This window comes from Cryptotermes secundus, unplaced genomic scaffold, assembly GCF_002891405.2.
Source record: "Cryptotermes secundus unplaced genomic scaffold, Csec_1.0 scaffold2516, whole genome shotgun sequence".
Classification (NCBI taxonomy): Eukaryota; Metazoa; Arthropoda; class Insecta; order Blattodea; family Kalotermitidae; genus Cryptotermes; species Cryptotermes secundus.
In genome coordinates this window covers 344,938-359,183 of record NW_019721805.1, presented here as the reverse complement: position 1 = coordinate 359,183, position 14,246 = coordinate 344,938, and the positions used below count along the sequence as shown (strand labels likewise).

At 48.3% G+C, this 14,246-nt stretch overlaps 1 protein-coding gene across 2 annotated transcripts in view; it reads left to right on the top strand.

Moving 5' to 3' along the window:
• LOC111861231 (extracellular serine/threonine protein CG31145) overlaps positions 1-11,345 on the top strand; it is a 162,455-nt gene extending 151,110 nt beyond the window's left edge. For both annotated transcript variants that reach the window (XM_023845629.2, XM_023845631.1), the window contains exon 8: positions 10,790-11,345. In XM_023845629.2, the coding sequence (XP_023701397.1) occupies positions 10,790-10,982 (193 nt within the window). In that variant the 3' untranslated portion in view covers positions 10,983-11,345. The remainder of the gene's footprint in view (positions 1-10,789) is intronic.
• The last annotated feature ends 2,901 nt before the right edge of the window (positions 11,346-14,246 follow it).

Genomic DNA, 14,246 nt, shown 5'->3' with positions numbered 1-14,246 from the left:
TCTTGGTAAGTGTATACACACACAGGGTCCTCAGAAAAAGACCCGGCAGTTTTAAGCGCTTATATATTGTCACATGATTGAGTGTGATATAGACGGGGTTTGGATTGGTAGTTGGATTTATTTAACTCTTACAGAACGTAACTACAAATAACAATAGCGCTACTGCTAATTCTCTGTAGTTCACTAGAACACGTAGGAAGGCTTCTCAGTCTGCTTTCCTTCACCGGTTGTCGCCTGGTAACGGCTTCCAACGCCGTAGCTTCCTCAGCTTCCGTGTTCACGCCCTCACTGGCCGGCGACTGTCTCACAACTAACTCCTGCTCCTTTAACAGCTGCTCAAGACTGTCTCGTAATCGCAGCTGCTCCTCGTTTAAGCCTTGGCGCTGACCGCACAGAAAACGCCTCTTCCAACAGTTCTGTTGTTGCATCACGTAGATATCGAACAGATTGTGTGTCTAATGCAGCCGGTAGTCCTGCTGTGATGCCGGGGGCACCTGTAAGCTGCAGACTGCTGCGTGTTCAGCATCGAGCAGTGCAACGGCTGCAACATAACGGGACGTAAGTGCGGGAAGGTGAAACGTTAAGTTGACGCGTCAGGAGGTGCAGCACGAACACAGCTCAATTGGAAAGGATATTGAAGGTAGCGGGCGTGTCTAATTGGAGTAACTGAGGAAATCCAAGAGAAACCTCAGTCTCAGGGCTGAGATTTAAACCAGTGACTTCGATTACGTGGCAGGAGGGCCGAACTGTCGATACCGATATCAGAACAGAGGAACAAGAGATGCAAGCGAAATACGTCATGTTGCTGTGCAGTAGTAGAGCGGAGCTGTTGAACCCAGGCTGTGTTTAGTGCCAGTTGGCTGTCCCGAATGTCCATCTTCTTAACCCAATAAATAAAGCACAGTGGTAACTACATGCACTGCCATTTTTCAACAAACTAAAGGTCTGAATTCTGGCCACAGAGTGTGTGTGTGTGTGTTCCGTGTGGTTCTCACAGTAAACAGCGACTGTTTCCCTAAACAGCATTAACCGCTGGGGCTTTGTAGCGGAGACGTAATGTTCCCTGTGATGTACGGACTGAACATACTAAAACCCTGCATTCTGCCCACAGAGTGTGTCTGTGTGTTCCGTATGGTTCTCACAATAAACAGCGATTGTTTCCCTAAACAGCATTAACCGGTTGGGCTCTGTAGCGGAGACGTAATGTTTCCTGTGAGGTACGGACTGAACATACTAAAACCCTGCATTCTGCCCACAGAGTGTACCCGTGTGTTCCGTATGGCTCTCACAGTAAACAGCGACTGTTCCCCTAAACAGCATTAACCGGTTGGGCTTTGTAGCGGAGACGTAATGTTTCCTGTGAGGTACGGACTGAACATACTAAAACTCTGCATTCTGCCCACAGAGTGTGTCTGTGTTCCTTATGGTTCTCACAATAAACAAAACAGCCTCAGCCGGTTTCCTGCGAGGTGCGAACTGGGTTTTTAATATCGTGTAGGTGAGCTTGAGGTTTCAGAGGGTGAATAAATCTGACATGTTTTATTAAGTTTGTATGAATTGCAGAGTGTGAGGCAGAGCGGGTTATGTCGGGGCACAGTGCAAGAAAGCGGATCTTGCAATTTGAGAAGAAGCGACCATTTCTGTTGTTGTTGTCTTCACTGATTGCACGAAGCACACGAGCGCCTGTGTTTTAACTTCCAATTATTCCCTAGACGTATCTAGTTTCATTGTTTAATGAAGACGCTGTAATGAACAACGCCGCTGCTGCTCCGCGGCGCTGAAGACTCGCTTCTCTTCTGGTCTCCGGTAGACAGATACCGGCGTTTCGGACAGCATATTGCCTCCTCCTGCCATGAAGATGGAGGCAGTGCCGGGCGGGCGCGTTCTTCACTCGTATTCGGGATACGTAAAAACTCAAGTTCCCAATTAATTCAGTGCTACGAGAAGAAGACTTATCAGAGAGTGGCGGTAAAGCTCCACATTTTTTTTTTTTACTTTGGCACTACATGGAGGTGAGTGGTCAGCTTCACGGCCCGGCCGCTTTACCCCCGGTACCCTTTGGATAGGAGTCTGGGTGGCCCCCAGAACCGGTATGGACGCTGTTGAGTAGAAAAAGATCTCTTTGCCCCCACCGGGAATCGAAACCCAGCCGTCCAGCAGGTCGCCAATCTGTACTGGAACTACGAGATGACAGGGCAATTCCCCATTAGGCCAAGACCATTTCCTTACTTATCCGTTCCAATTCATTCAGCTTTTATTCTGCCGTTGGACTGATAGTGTGACTAAGCAAGCCACATATAAATGGCAGCAACGTCCACGTACCAAACTACACGAAGTCACGACCCAGAAAACCGCAATCTGAAAGTGATTTGTGGCCCACCAGTATGACCACTTCCCTTCCTTGAGGAATTCCATCAGCGTTTCTTGACTTACTTTGCTGTTGAGCGAGGTACATCTCGCAGTTTGCGAATTAATCTCGTGTCTGACGTAAGCGAGCGTGAGAAAGTCGCCATCTTGTTTTTCTTTTATTGTTTCTTTTGTACGTTATATTCTTACCATGTGTTCTCAAAATCTCTCTGTTCGTTCCTCAACCCCCACCCCTCATCCCACCCCCTCTATAAAGAGGGTTGTATTTCTTTGCACGCAACCACAATGTCGGCAGCGAGTAAAAAGGGAACAGAAGAATGTAATCCATTATCAGCATTCTGTCACGACATTTGCAGCAGAAATTGCGCTTAAAAAAGAAAATATCACATAAAAACATTTTACGTCGGATAATAAATGATAAATCTAACAACACGTTAATCTTAATATTGTAAAATAAAAACAATTTGCTGCATTACTTTATCTCCGAGACTGTACTAAAATTATAGATTTCCCGTCAGGCTTATCAGTGTTCCCCGTACATAACGATATTAACATATTTATCGCATTTGATGCTTTTTACGCGCATAAACCGGGTGATTTAGATGCGAGCGCTGCCTGTCATAAAGCCGGTTACAAAGCGTCTGGTTGTACAGGCTGTAATTCAGCAGCACCTACACGAGAACATTCGCATAAACACACAAGCACAAGGAAGAGCGTGATTGCTGTTGGCATGGCGAAGATAGAGCTCTGTAATTCGCCGTTATCGTTCGGCAACTTCTCCGTCACGTTCGTAGAGCGTGTAGTCTACGCAACATAACACAGGCGTTTCAGACTTTAAAATAAGCAGGTTTTGAGGTTCCCATACGGTGCTTATGAAGTAATGTAGCATAGTCCGTTGAAGGTCAACCGATGTTTCGGAGGGACATATCGCCTCCATCTTCAGGATGAATGAACCGAGCAGGAGGGAAACCAGCATGAAAGTAGGTGGCAAACAGCTTATTTTTATTGTGAGTTTTGGGTGCTTGGCCTGAAAAGACGGCAAGTTTTCTCTGCGGTTTATGTGGATTTACACTGAGCAACGATCCACGTGGCTGAACGAACACAAATTCACAACCGTAGCACAGCCTCTGTATATTCCGAGCAAACAGCGCCCGTTATCCCAGAATATGTCTTCAGGAGAAAGAAAGCCCAAGCGGAGAATTGCCTCGTCTATTGAAGACACAGAAAGACGTTAAAAGATTCATCGTTTAGTTTGTGTCGTCTCGTACAGATGGCAGGCAGGTAGATTCTTCCCGTCATTCGACCGCAGAGCAACTGCGTGAAGTCCGTCAATCCCTTTATATCCCGTAAGATCCATTTCTCTTCTTCACCCTGCAGCAGCCAGGCTTTTGTTTACCATTTCTTTGGAATCACGCCACCAGTGCTGCGCTCTGTCCCGCGGCAGGCAATCTAAAAAAGACAAAAGAAGGATAAATTGAAGCCAGCGAGAAACATAAAGGAGGGCCTGTGATGACTTAGTGTAACGTCTGTATTATAGCCAGACCGAATGCAAGATTTTGTGAAGTGAAAGGCGCCCCCCCCCCGGTGGCAGTGCCGTACAATATATTCTGAATACATCGGAATAAAATGTACATATGGCAGATGCAGGAGGGTCTGAGTGGAGATTAATGGCGAGTCTAACCCTTGAAAGCACAGTGGTAACTATATGTACCATTTTATTTAACATTAAGAAGCTCTTCGTTTTGACTACTCGGTGTATTTTTGTTTCCCTAAACAGCATTAACCGGTTGGTCTTTGTAATGGGGATACTGTGTGTTTTCTGTGATGTCGGATGTAGATTTTTGTAGGCCCCTATGTTAGTTATATGAAAGGGTCTGTCTGCACGTATCCGTTTGCTAGCGCCGAAGGAACATGAACCCCCCCCCCTCCAGATGTGAGTCCAGGCTCTGTCTCATCCGTATTTTGCTTCATATGCTCACGGTGGTCATTTGACCCTCTGGAGGACCTCAGTTTCAGCAGAGTCCATCTCGAAAAGCTGATAGTCGTTCACATATGCAAGAAGTTTCGCATGTTCTATAGGACCCCTAAGTTCATTACCGAGTTCATAGCAGCCCGCCATTGGCCTCTGTCCTGAGCCAGATGAATCCGGTCCACCGCATGTTTATTTGTGATTCGGGATGTGACGACGTGTAGTTCTGAAAGTAGATACCAACGTTTCAGAGAAACCTGCACCCATCGTCCTCATGGAACAGGAAAACCGTGAAGCTGGTAACAGAAACCAGCCCCGAAACATTGCTAACTATCTGCCAGGATACCGTAGCCGTGAGACTCGCCGCAATGAGAGTCACAAGTGTCATGCATTTCTTTTAAGATCTCCTCGTCATTCCCACGCATGCTGCATGCCTCGCCCATCCCATGCATTGTGCGAATAGTACAAATTATGAAGCTCCTCACAATGCAGCTTTCTCCCCCTTCTGCTATGTACCTTCCCCTCAGTGCCCTGCCCTCAAGCACCCCTCAATCTGTGTTTTCCCCTTAGGGTGAGACACGAACGTGTTTTATTAAATTAAATGTAATCTGCGCTATTTTGAGTATTCTGAAAGTATCCGGAGGGAATATACATTCAGATTTAAGCAATTTTGAAGTCGATAGGAATCCTCAACAACTTCGCAAAGGCCTGAAATCGCCGGGCGAATGTATATGTAAATGCCAGGTGTATATGTGCGGGCCCCACCCCTGTGACGAGTGGATGGACAAACAGGGATCTGAAAGGGTTCTTCTGTTCGTCATTCTTCAGCTCTCCTTTTAAATTCGCTCTCCCCCTATTTTTCCAGAGTGAAGTTACGTGACTGTCTGCCAACCCTTTAAAAATAAGTTTCCCTAGTGGCTCGGTTTCTCCTTGAGGGAATGTGCGACGTTTTTGTTTCGCTATAACATAATTTTCGAATTACAGTTCGGAACAATTCGAGTAGAAGGAACTCACTTCAGAAAGACGTTTTGTGACGAAGAGACCGCTTGGGGGATGTAGAAAAGTGCGTAGATAGTAAGATAATAATAAAACGAACCTTAAATGGGGTGGATGTTAGGGTGTGTTCTAGTGTCAGACAGGCTTCTTGTGAACGCGCTGATGAATCTTTCGGATCCATAAAGAGGCCGTGAATTACTTCAGCAGCTGTCTATTGGCCTCTCAGCAGGGACTCTGATCCATGGAACTAGTTATCTTCGTTTATGTAATGATGCTGACTCAACAGACCAGAACAGACCAGACCCATCGAACATCAAGGCGAGTGTGTCTCTTCTGGTGTAGGGCTGTCGTGCCAGAGAACTTTGGGGGTTGTTTACCAAGTTGAAATGGTTCTGTTTTCGCGTCGTAAGAACAGCCATCTTAGTAAGGTATGTCGAATTTCTGACATCTGACTGTCGGTATATCAGCATGAAGTTCATCTGAGTAATGTTAAAGAATCCAGTCCGTACCTCACAGGAAACATTACGTCTCCGCTACAGAGCCCAACCGGTTAATGCTGTTTAGGGAAACAGTCGCTGTTTATTGTGAGAACCGTATGGAACAAATTATGTGGTACATATAGTAACCGCTGTCTTTTAATGGGTTGAACCAGACACGAATTTAATGCTGTAAACTGTTTTCTGAATGGGAACTTGGAAGAAACTCGTGTTTCCTTTGCTTTGGATTCATTAATCAGAATCTTAATTTGAGTGAGTGTCTCACTACGAGAAAGAACAAGAACATCCTCCCCACCCCCTCCTCGCGCCTTGTAAAGCGATTTCGTTTCAAAACATAATTCAATAGTATCGTACGGACTTACGCGTATTTTCTTGAAAGGGGATTAAAAGTTGTTCCTGCGATAACTTTGTGTTCCTTACGCAAAGCTAAAAGTAATTTAATTATATCGGTTCGTGGGTTAGATCTTTATATGCTCTAAATTTAAATTATAGAAATGATGTCTGAAAACCGAGTTGTGAAGTTGCTCTGTTAACATAAGCGGAAGTTGTTTTCGACGCCGGTGAGAGAGAGAGAGAGAGACGTGATGGTGACGCTGATACGAGTCGCAGGATCCTCCCTGGAGCTGGGTTTCCATGGTTTTTCTTTTGCTTTCCCGGTTTACTTGCCTCTGTCTGGAATGGATCTCCGATCAGCCTCTCAGTAAGAGCAGTGCTGTCTGGGGATCAGCGAAATCTTAAGACAGGAAGTACTGCAAACGTTTCGATAATTTATTGTTCCCGTTGTGGATGTAGTTCATTGCTCCCTCGGTGTCAGAGCTGTGTTGCATCGGACGTTGGAATGAATTGGGAAGGATATGGAAGGAAGCGCCCATATTCGGGTGTCTGGAAGGGCTTAATAAAACCACGAAAACCCTCAGTCAAGATAGCTGGTATGTAGGGCGAGATTCGAACCTATTGCTCCCCGAATGCACACGCAGAAGTCTAGCGCTGCTGAGGCCGCTCGTTTCATTCTGAACGTAATTGTTTAACTCACAGTTTCCTTCCTAATCCTTACCAGAAGCCGTGCAGTAGCTAAGCCTTCGCGAGAACAAAACCGAATCCTCTTACAGTTAAGGGAATTAAGTATTCAGTCTGCTTTCCGAGAGCGAACTGGACTGGACCGACCGAGCGCTACAGGCGGGCTCACAGCGCTGTGCTGCATACACGGCGGCACGGATGAATGTTCTTTGCGCTGTTACTCGTACATAAAGACACGATTGGTTTCGAAGTCGCTTCTGTGTATACGTGTATGTTGTGAACTGGCGCGCGTCAGCTGCGAAATTCTCGGCGGAATTCGATAAAACTTGATATTTTCGGCCAACAGTATTACAGAATCTGACAGAGAAATCTTACTTTTGTGTGTGTCGGTGGAGCATAGCACGAATGTACATAAATCCAGTTTAAGATTTTAGAAGTGTTCTCGTACTGTCAGCGAATCAGCTACGCAGCATTTCTCTCGTGTTGCTTTATTTACGACTTGGCTGAAGATGAGTCCTGGTCAGTTCAAGTTGTACTTTATTGGACGTAATCGATTTGTGGTTCGGAGCAGTACAAAGAGTGATAAAGATTGGACGTAGAAATAATTACGAAACTTGTTTACTAAGGACAGTAAAGTGTGTGGTTGACAGAGTGGCGCTGCGGCAGGTTCAGTTGGCCAGTAGTGGCTCCAGTATCACGTGGTCTCAGTCTCACCGCACTAAGAATAAAGAAGAGACCAATTTTAATAATATTAACCGTCGGGTTCTCATGGCCGTGAGTATTAGGAACACCGCCATTCGAGTTTCAGTGTCGTATATTTCGGAGAGAGTCTGACGTTTCGGAGGAGCATATATCCTCCATCTTCATGGTCAAAGTAAGCGGAACAAGTCCAGCTTGCTGCCTGCTTCTGTTGGTTTCTATACCTGAACGCACTTCTCTAGTAATTTCTGTTGTTTGTCAGATTGTCCCCTGGGATATGGCGAAGTGCTGTCCCTTGAAAATCAACCGACGTTTCGGAGGAACATGTCAAGAATAAGCCAGGCACGCAGAATGGATGGGAGATATATCCCAGAAGACAAACTCTATCCTACCCAGTATTCAGAGTGGCAAGGTCTGTAGTTCGCCTTACCAAGAAGCTGACACTCGCTCAGCTAGCCAAGAAATTCCCCGCCCTTGTTCAGAACCTGAACGTTCAGGAGGTCCCGCCTGGCTGCGATGTACTTGAGGGCCGCTTGCCTCAGCGGCGGCCGCCGGCTGTTCCCTGTCTGAGCTGTCTCATGAAGCACGCCATTTTCACATCTGTTCATTTTAGTTTTCTCACCTTCGCCATTTTCCACGTTTCGTTAAGGTCTTTTCTCAGCATGTTTTTCTTGCATGGAGGTTCCATGTGGTTTTACACTCTTACGGAGAGCGCTTCTCTGCTCTCCTCTCACACACCGAACCGCGCTCTCGAGTTGTCGGTAGGTCGTGGGTTCAGTTGTCGGCCCGGAGACCGGCTTGCTTTCATGGTCTTCCTCCGTGCCTCGAATCAGGACATGACCACTTCCTTCCATACAACTGCCAGTTCGTCATTCATTCACTGTGCCCCCGTGAAAACCGGAAGTGTTGCCGCCCTTGTGAGTCACCAGCTCGACTGTCAGTGTGTCGGGCTTCCAGTGACTGCGCATGCGTGTAGAGCGTAGGCCCCACTTCTAAAATACGTACATGTCCAGGAGAGAACAAAGCTTTGTCCTGGAGCTCTAGGAGACGTGGAGCCAGAAATGACTGTGCTGGCGAGGACAGCAGCACTGAAATGAAACGGTGGAGGAACAGGGCGAGAAGCGCTGCGCACGCAGTGACGTATGGAGGAATGCAAACTCCACGGAAGATGAGCATTGGGACATCCATGAAAAAGATGGAGAGAAGAATTCAAGACATCATAGGTCCTTTGGCCTAATATGTGCAGAAGAAGGAATATGGTTACGGGAGTGCCTGTGCGTAGAAGCTGTATTCCAGTTCCGATCTTTTCACGTGTCACAGCATTCCGAACCGGCTTTGTGCCCAACTGAACTTCCTCCTGCCCCCCCCCGCCCCACCCTCGAGCACGCGCCCTCTTCACATCTTACTGTGAAAAGGGGTAAAAGGGATGAGTTGAACTGCTGAAAGGGTTCCGAGGTGAAATTATCATCATTGTCGGAGCCAGGGGTTGGGGTGGGGGCGGGGGTTGTGTTCAGAGAGCGTGCAACACAGCCCTCAATAATTCAGCGTCTACTGAGCCGTCCATTAAGCGTCTCTTATTAAACATTTACCTTGGGGGCGGCGTCAGGACGACTCACGGTGTTGTCGGCCCGGCTTGTAGGACGTCGTATCAACTGGTGTATCAGAGGACGAGAACCCAGGTTAAAAATGCGGGAGTACCCGGTCTTCGTCCGGGCTGATGCTGCTTGCACTGTAAAGTAGGAGTAACGTTTATTACGAGCCGAAGTATGCTCGTGCAGAGCATCTCTGCCGCAACACTTGCCAACAGTACAGTGTAAATTTCCTGTGGTCTTTGGTATGTTCTCTGTTAGGTCCGCGCCAGGAGAGCACACGCTTACGTCACAGTTGCCCTTGTTTACCGAAACGGCGAAGCGGAGGAAATTGTGTTCAGAGTTGGTCTGTCTGCCTATAGGAAGGTGTTGAATAAAAGGGGAAGCGTTCAGAAAATTCCGCGGCTGAGCAGAAGGGGCTTATCAGTATGATGATGATGATAATGGAGACCGGAAGTAAGCAGCACTTCATAATAAGCGCAACCAAACAGCACAGCAAGCGGATTTTTCAAATCGTTTGTACTTCACGTCTTTTCTTTAGCGAACAGACTGTCAAACAGGAATTAAAAGAAACATCTCGAAACGATAAAAGGAATCTCGCATAAAGCGAGAGAGAAAGAGAGAGAGTTGGGCCGAGATGAAAAGGCGGTTTTCAATCCACAGACCAGAGTGAGCTCACAGGGAAGTGAATCTGCGTTGTTGTGTTTGTTTACATTGTTTGTGTTTGTGTGTTTGCAGCGAGAGGGCTCGCCCCCGTGCAGGTCTGTACTACGAATTCGTGTGTTTATGTGCAGGGGCGTGCAGCGAGAGAGTTTGCATGTGAAATGAGCACCTCCTCAACTTAATACACTTCAGGTGCGTTCCGTGAAGCTGCGGGCTGGACGGCTGGGCTTCGATTCCCGGCAAGGGAAAGAGATCTTTTTCTACTCCACAGCATCCCTACCGGCTCTGGGACCCACCCAGCCTCATATCCAGTGGGTACCGGGGGTTAAAGCGGCCGGTGCATGAAGCTGATCTAGTGACATTAGGATGGCAAGTCAAGGAGGAAGACACGAGTTGTTTGTTTAACGACGCTGCCGGAAGCGCAGTGTGTGGCGCCGAGTTGTACATGGTTATTGGTGAATGATGAATTGGAAAGGACGGGGAAGGAGGCGCTAGAGGGCGCATTTGGGGTCATATCCAAGCATTTGCATGAAGGGGACTGAGGAAAAGCACAGAAAATCTCAGTGAGTGAGATGGAGGCGTCTTGTGACTTGGAGATAAGAAACGGCGCAGAGTTTGAGTGGGAAACAGGGAAGGGAGGACGCCACTTCGAGAGGCAGACGTGAACGGGAGGCTGATATTACAGTTGAGCTTAGAAGCAAATGCGAGGAAGAGACAGGATAGAAATGGGGCGCGGGGCTCAGAGTGACAGGATGACGGATATCGGTATAGAGGTAAGGACTGTCGGATAGAAATTTGTAAAAACGCCCGGAAACGTCCGGACAGCTGCATCAATATGGACAGAAGATGCCAAGGGGTGGCGTCTCGCAGCGGCTTGGGAAGAAGGGTCAGTTTTTTAGTCGCTGTAACCTGAACAGACCGACATTTCGGTCTTTGCGGGCGTGGAGTGGATTTAAGTGGCTCTTGTGAACAAGTTGTTTTGCTGTCCACAGGTTCCACAACGGGCCGCGGAAGCTGAGTGAGGCGATGCGTGACTCCATGAGTCACGATCCCGTGGCCCCCGTGCTCTGGGAGCCCCACCTGACGGCCCTGGACCGCCGGGTCAAGATTATCCTTCAGGGCATCCGAGACTGCATCGCCAAAGACGACGCCGTGGACGCCATTGTACAGAACGACGTCTCCTAGCGGCGGCTTTCGCAGCCGCGCAGGCGCAGAAGCAGCTCCAAGAGAAGGCCCGTGTACAAGAGACGACGGCCTCCGGAAACACTCCAGGACGACCGTCGTGGAGTGGACATCGTTGCTTGGTTGTGACGTGACGGACAGACGAACACTCATTGGCCGCGAAATGTTTACTGTGCTGAACCAGTAGATTTAAGGTGTATATAACTAATTGTGTGCGATCATTATGGGAGTGATTCTAACGTTGTTGTTGTTTGTTGTTGTTGCTGTTGTTGCTGTTCTTGTTGTTGCACTGTCACAATGATAAGGGCTTTAACTGTAAATAAAACTGTGGGCACGTCTCCTGTTCCAGAGGTGTTACGTCACGCATTTCTGCCTTTATTTTGTACGCGGCAGGTGTTGGGTATTGCCATTGCCCTCCTTGAAAAGCTGATAGTCACCTAGATGGTCAAGAAATTCGACACCTTTTGTGAAACCCGCAGGTTAATTACCATGCTCGCAAGAGCCCGCTACTGGACCCTATCCATAGTTCACACGTACTTACCATCCAGTTCATTGTCGTTTTTCTACGTGTCCCGCCCATCATGAGACTGGGGGATGCTGCGTGCTGCTGGCTGCAGTTATGCCGCTGCCGAGCCCCGAGGGGGTGGGGGCTAGGTGGCTGCTCGGCAGGGTGCGGTGTGGTTACCTCACTCAAGTTTTAAAATATTAATTCAGTGAATACTGGCTTTCAGTTCACCTGCGGGGCTTCGGTTAGCTCAGGGTAAAGTTTCGTGGAACTGCAGGTGTTGTTACCTCGGAAGCGGTTGAAGTGAGACGCAGCCTGCTGCTACTCTACTTGTTCCCGAACTGTGGCCCCGGAACGTACAAGTAGGCTCTTACCGTAAAATCCTTTCGCTCGCACGCACACACACACACACATATATATATATATATATGCGTGCGTGCGTGCGTGCGTGCGCGTGTAATAACCCTATAGAGGCGAGTTGTGGGAGCCGGGATAGCTCAGTCACTGTGGCGACTGGCTATGGGGCTGGACGACCCCGAGGGGTCGGATTTCGAGTCCCGGTAGGGTCAAGAATTTTTCTCTTCTCCCCGCCGGCCAGACCGGCTTTGGGGCACACCCTGCTCCCTATCCAACGGGTACCGGGGCTAAAGCGGCCAGGTCGTGAATGTGACCACTTATCTCTGACTAATGCCGAGATCGAGAATACGTGGATCTATACCTCAACTCCACCACGCGCCTTCATGGCGTAGTGCTTAATGGTTAGGCACAGGGTACAATTTCACCTTATAGAGGAGAGCTGTTCTTGATAAGCTAGCAGTCGCGGAGCTGGTCAAGGAATTCATTACCATACCAAACACGGAGTGCCACTGGTTCTTATACTGAGGCAGTTGATTCCCATCCACAGTTTCACGCCCTATTTTCTTAAGATCCATTTTAATATTATCCTCATATGCCGAGCATATGTTTATGCCTCCAAAATGTTCTCGTTCTTCCATTCGGGCTTTATGGCAAAATCTTACATTGCGCATTTCCCACATTCGTGCTATATCTCCTGCCCATCTCATCTTTATGTCAACACCCCCACAATATCAGGCGATTAATTACAAGACACGGAGCTCATCATGAGCGGATGAGCAGGCTGGCACAGCGGTGCGCTGTAGACTCGCATGCGGAAAGCCCTCGGTTCGAACTCTGCTTCGACACGGGCTGTCCAGACAAAGGGTTTCTATCGTTTTCCTTAGTCTCTTCCAGAAAATTCTATGACAGGACGTCGTTTAGGTCACGACCGCTTTGATGCTGGACGCTCTGAATTCCTGACAGCCAGAGCCTTCCTTCCCTCTTTCTGTCGGCGCCGCAGAGACGCCCGTCAGTCAGACTGTGTGCGGGCATTTAGTGCCCCTTGGTACATGCGGCCCGCGTCTTGATTGATGACCTGCGAGGGAAGTACTGCAGGTCGTGTACAAGGTGTCACAATGAAGTAGAGGCCTGTGCAGGCGCCGAAGCATTGCTAGTCGCATTGATGGAGGCGATTCAGCTTGACGCCCCGACCGTTTTACCTCCCCCAGTAACCATTTGATAAGAGTCTCTATAGGGCCTCAGAGGGAGTTTGGGCGCTGTCGGCTGTTTCCAGGGTTCCAACCTAGATCCCGCCACCATCGAAACATCGCTTGAAGCGTTTTCTGAAGCTCCAGATACGAGCAGGCCTGGAAGAAAGAAAAAAGAATTTGGTGGGAGGGAGCAGTGAGATATGCCACTTTTTGGGGGGGGGAAGTTCTTCCAGCTTTGGAGGTTCCCAGGCAGTGCCCGCTCGTCCTTCTCGTAGAGGTAAGTTTGAGGGAGGGTAAAGCGTTGGGAAGTGAAGAAGGTAAAGGGGTTGGGAAGTAGATTTCGTTATGGACAGATGACAAGTTGAGCAGGGACCGGACTGCGCATGATTGGAATTTTGACATTAACATTTGGAGGGCTACATTAGGGCGATATTATGATGTTACCAGCGGAAGGGTTGTACAGACAGTTCTGTCCGTTGCTTGTTATTGTTCTGTAAGATTGGCCTTAATTGTTGGCGACTGAAGTTCCCATAACCCAAAGAAGTTTTATCTAGCCTCAGTGACTGACAGACGCTGCAGGTTCAATCTGTGTGCTTCTTGTCTGATGGACAATTGATTGCCCGAATGTCATGTTACCAGAGAAGCCCAAGATTAATTAACCACTGCTGAATTGTATCAGTGCTTCCCGTGTGAGGGCAGTCGGAATAACAAACAGTATCGCTGTCGGCGTCAAAGGATACCGTAATTAATAGAATTTTCCGCAGAGCACAAACACAGCCGTGCGAAATATCTGCATAAACGACACGTTTGTCGATACATGTTGCCTGTGGAAACATTGTGTGTTGCGCCTGGGAGCGCTGAGGCATGTGCGTCCGACTCGTATTCGGGAGGGTCCCGTTCGAGTCTCTGCAGGGACGTCGACCATCCTGACAGGCTTTTGTTGGTTCTCCTACGAAACTTCACTACTTTCTTGCAAACCTCTAACCGTTCACTATCATCGGACCACTGGACGGTGTGTAGTCTCAAGTTACTAATAGCGTCGTTAAACAAGTGGCGAGAATGCGGAGCCGTTAAGCTATCGTTTAACCTCTGAAGGCGCAGAATCAGGGGAAATCTGAAGCCGACATACTGGTATTCTGCACGGGCCTGAGCAGTGCTCACTAGCCTGGCTGTATGTGTAAGGACTGTTCATTCGTGTTAATATGGTGCAGTTCT